Source organism: Hipposideros armiger, unplaced genomic scaffold, assembly GCF_001890085.2.
Source record: "Hipposideros armiger isolate ML-2016 unplaced genomic scaffold, ASM189008v1 scaffold_1713, whole genome shotgun sequence".
NCBI classification, from domain to species: domain Eukaryota; kingdom Metazoa; phylum Chordata; class Mammalia; order Chiroptera; family Hipposideridae; genus Hipposideros; species Hipposideros armiger.
This window is the reverse complement of record NW_017733063.1, coordinates 64,781-66,967: the sequence shown is the minus strand read 5'-3', so window position 1 is coordinate 66,967 and position 2,187 is coordinate 64,781. Positions and strand designations below refer to the sequence as shown.

The following is a 2,187-nucleotide window of genomic DNA, read 5'->3' as shown; positions in this document are numbered from 1 at the left end:
GGCCAGCCCCATCATATATACTTTTTATTGAGATAGAAAATACATACTGTAAGGTGTATTAAGTGACTAAATCTTAACTGTAGGCTCAATGAATTTCTGCCCATGTAACCAACACTCAGATCATTTCCATTGTTGTAGATCTGCACTGCCCAATATAAACTGAAATTAATTTAACTCATCTTAAAAATCCTTTTATGCAGTCACACTAGCCACCTTTCAAGTGCTCAGTGGCCAATGGCTAGCACAGATTGTTGAACATTTCCATCATCACAGAAAGTTTTATGGGACAGCACTGGTGGTCATACACTATGCTAATCGTATCCACCTACCTCCCAGAGGGAACCACTATCTGACTCTGTCACCATAGACTCTGTCCTTGAACTTCATAAAAGTGATATCATGCAAATACAGTATGTACTCTTACTGTATTTGGCTTCTTTTATTCAGCATAATGTTGGTGAGACCCATTGATGTGGTTGCTTGTAGCAGTAGCTTGTTCTTTTTCATTACTGTATAGTATTCCATTGCATGATTATATCACACTCTGTTTATCCATTTTATTGAGGACATTTGGTTTGTCGCCAGTTTTTCACTGTTGCGGATCAAGCTGCTGTGTGAACATTCTTGTCTGTAACTTTTGATGGACATGTGTCTTCATTTTTATTGGCAAATTGCTGGATCACAAGGTAGACATTTATTTAGTTTTAGTAGATACTGCCAAATGATTTTCCAAAGTGGATTCCCACGAGCAACATAGGAAAGTCCCAGGTGCTCTCTACCCTGGCCACCACTTGGTATTGTCAGTCTTTTTAATTTTTGCCATCCTGGTGGGTGGCAAGATTCAGGTTTGAAAATCCCTGAATACCAACCGCACTGTGCTACCACCGTTCCTCCCTCCAGGGCTGCCCAAGATGGAGGTGTGCCAGGAGTACTATGGGCTGCCTCCACCCCCGGGAGCCTTTGGACCTTTTCTACGGCTCAATCCTGGAGACATCGTGGAGCTCACTAAGGCCGAGGCTGAACAGAACTGGTGGGAGGTACAGGCTGGGGCTGTGGGAGTGATGGAGAAGGACCCTAGAGTGGGATCATGGGTATAGGTGACCCAGAGACTCTGGCAAGGGAAGGCTGGTCTGGAGGAGGCACCTGGGGACGGTGGTGTAGACAGAGATCTGGGGCTGGCCTGGCTCTTCTGAGTTGGCCATCTTCCCAGGAAGTTGATACTGGTTGGCACCTCTCTGGGTCATCCAGCCCATAGAGATAGAGAGGGACAGGTGGAGTGGCCATTGGGTAGAAAGATGGACACACACATGCGCAGATGCCTATAACCTCTCTGTCCATTTTTCTCCCTTCTGGCTTTTTAGGGCAGGAATACTGCCACCAATGAAGTTGGCTGGTTTCCCTGCAACAGGGTGAAGCCCTACGTGCACGTGAGTACCTCAAGTCTGGACGGAGCGAGGGCAAGGGGATCCCCAGGGGTTCCTGCAAGGGTGGGCAGGCTTGGGGGGACACCCTTGAGATAATGAGGTGGCTGCCCATTATGGAAGGTCATTTTCAAACTCAAAGTTCTGCCAACTTCTGTCCCCATTAAACACTAACTTCTCATCGCCCCACTTCCCAGCCCCTGGCATCACCTTCCACTTTCTGTCTCTATGACTCTGACTCCTCTAGGGACCTCCTGTGAGTGGAATCACACAGTATCTGTCCTTTTGTGTCTCAGTTAGCACGATGTTTTCAAGGTTCATCCATGTTGCAGCAGGTGTCAGAATGTCCTTCATTTTAAGATGAAATAATCTTCAATTGTATAGATGGATCACATTTTGTTTCTCCATTCATACATCGATAGACGCTTGGGTTGTTTCAACCTTTTGGCTACTGTGAATCATGCTGCTGTGAACATGTGTGCGCAAGTATCTCTTTGAGTCCCTGTTTTCAATTCTTTTGGTTCTGTACTCAGAAGAGGAATTGCTGGGTCATATGGTGATTCTTTTTTTTTAAAAGATTTTATTGGGGAATTGGGGGAGGGGAACAGCGTTGGCGAATCGGGGGAAGGGGAACAGACTAGTTGCTGTCCTTTTGTTCTTCAGTCTAGTTGTGGAGGATGTTGCTTTACTGGCCCATGTTGGTATTATCATTGTGCTCTTCCTGGGTGAGGCAGATCGGTTGCTGGCCTCTGGACAGCTGCTCATG

The 2,187-nt window shown here is 46.3% G+C and overlaps 1 protein-coding gene across 1 annotated transcript in view; it reads left to right on the top strand.

Moving 5' to 3' along the window:
* Positions 1 to 2,187, top strand: part of VAV1 (vav guanine nucleotide exchange factor 1) — a 53,249-nt gene that overhangs the window by 49,694 nt on the left and 1,368 nt on the right. Inside the window, exons 20-21 of the mRNA XM_019634504.1 lie at positions 901 to 1,037; positions 1,362 to 1,427. Coding sequence (XP_019490049.1) covers positions 901 to 1,037; positions 1,362 to 1,427 — 203 coding nt within the window. The remainder of the gene's footprint in view (positions 1 to 900; positions 1,038 to 1,361; positions 1,428 to 2,187) is intronic.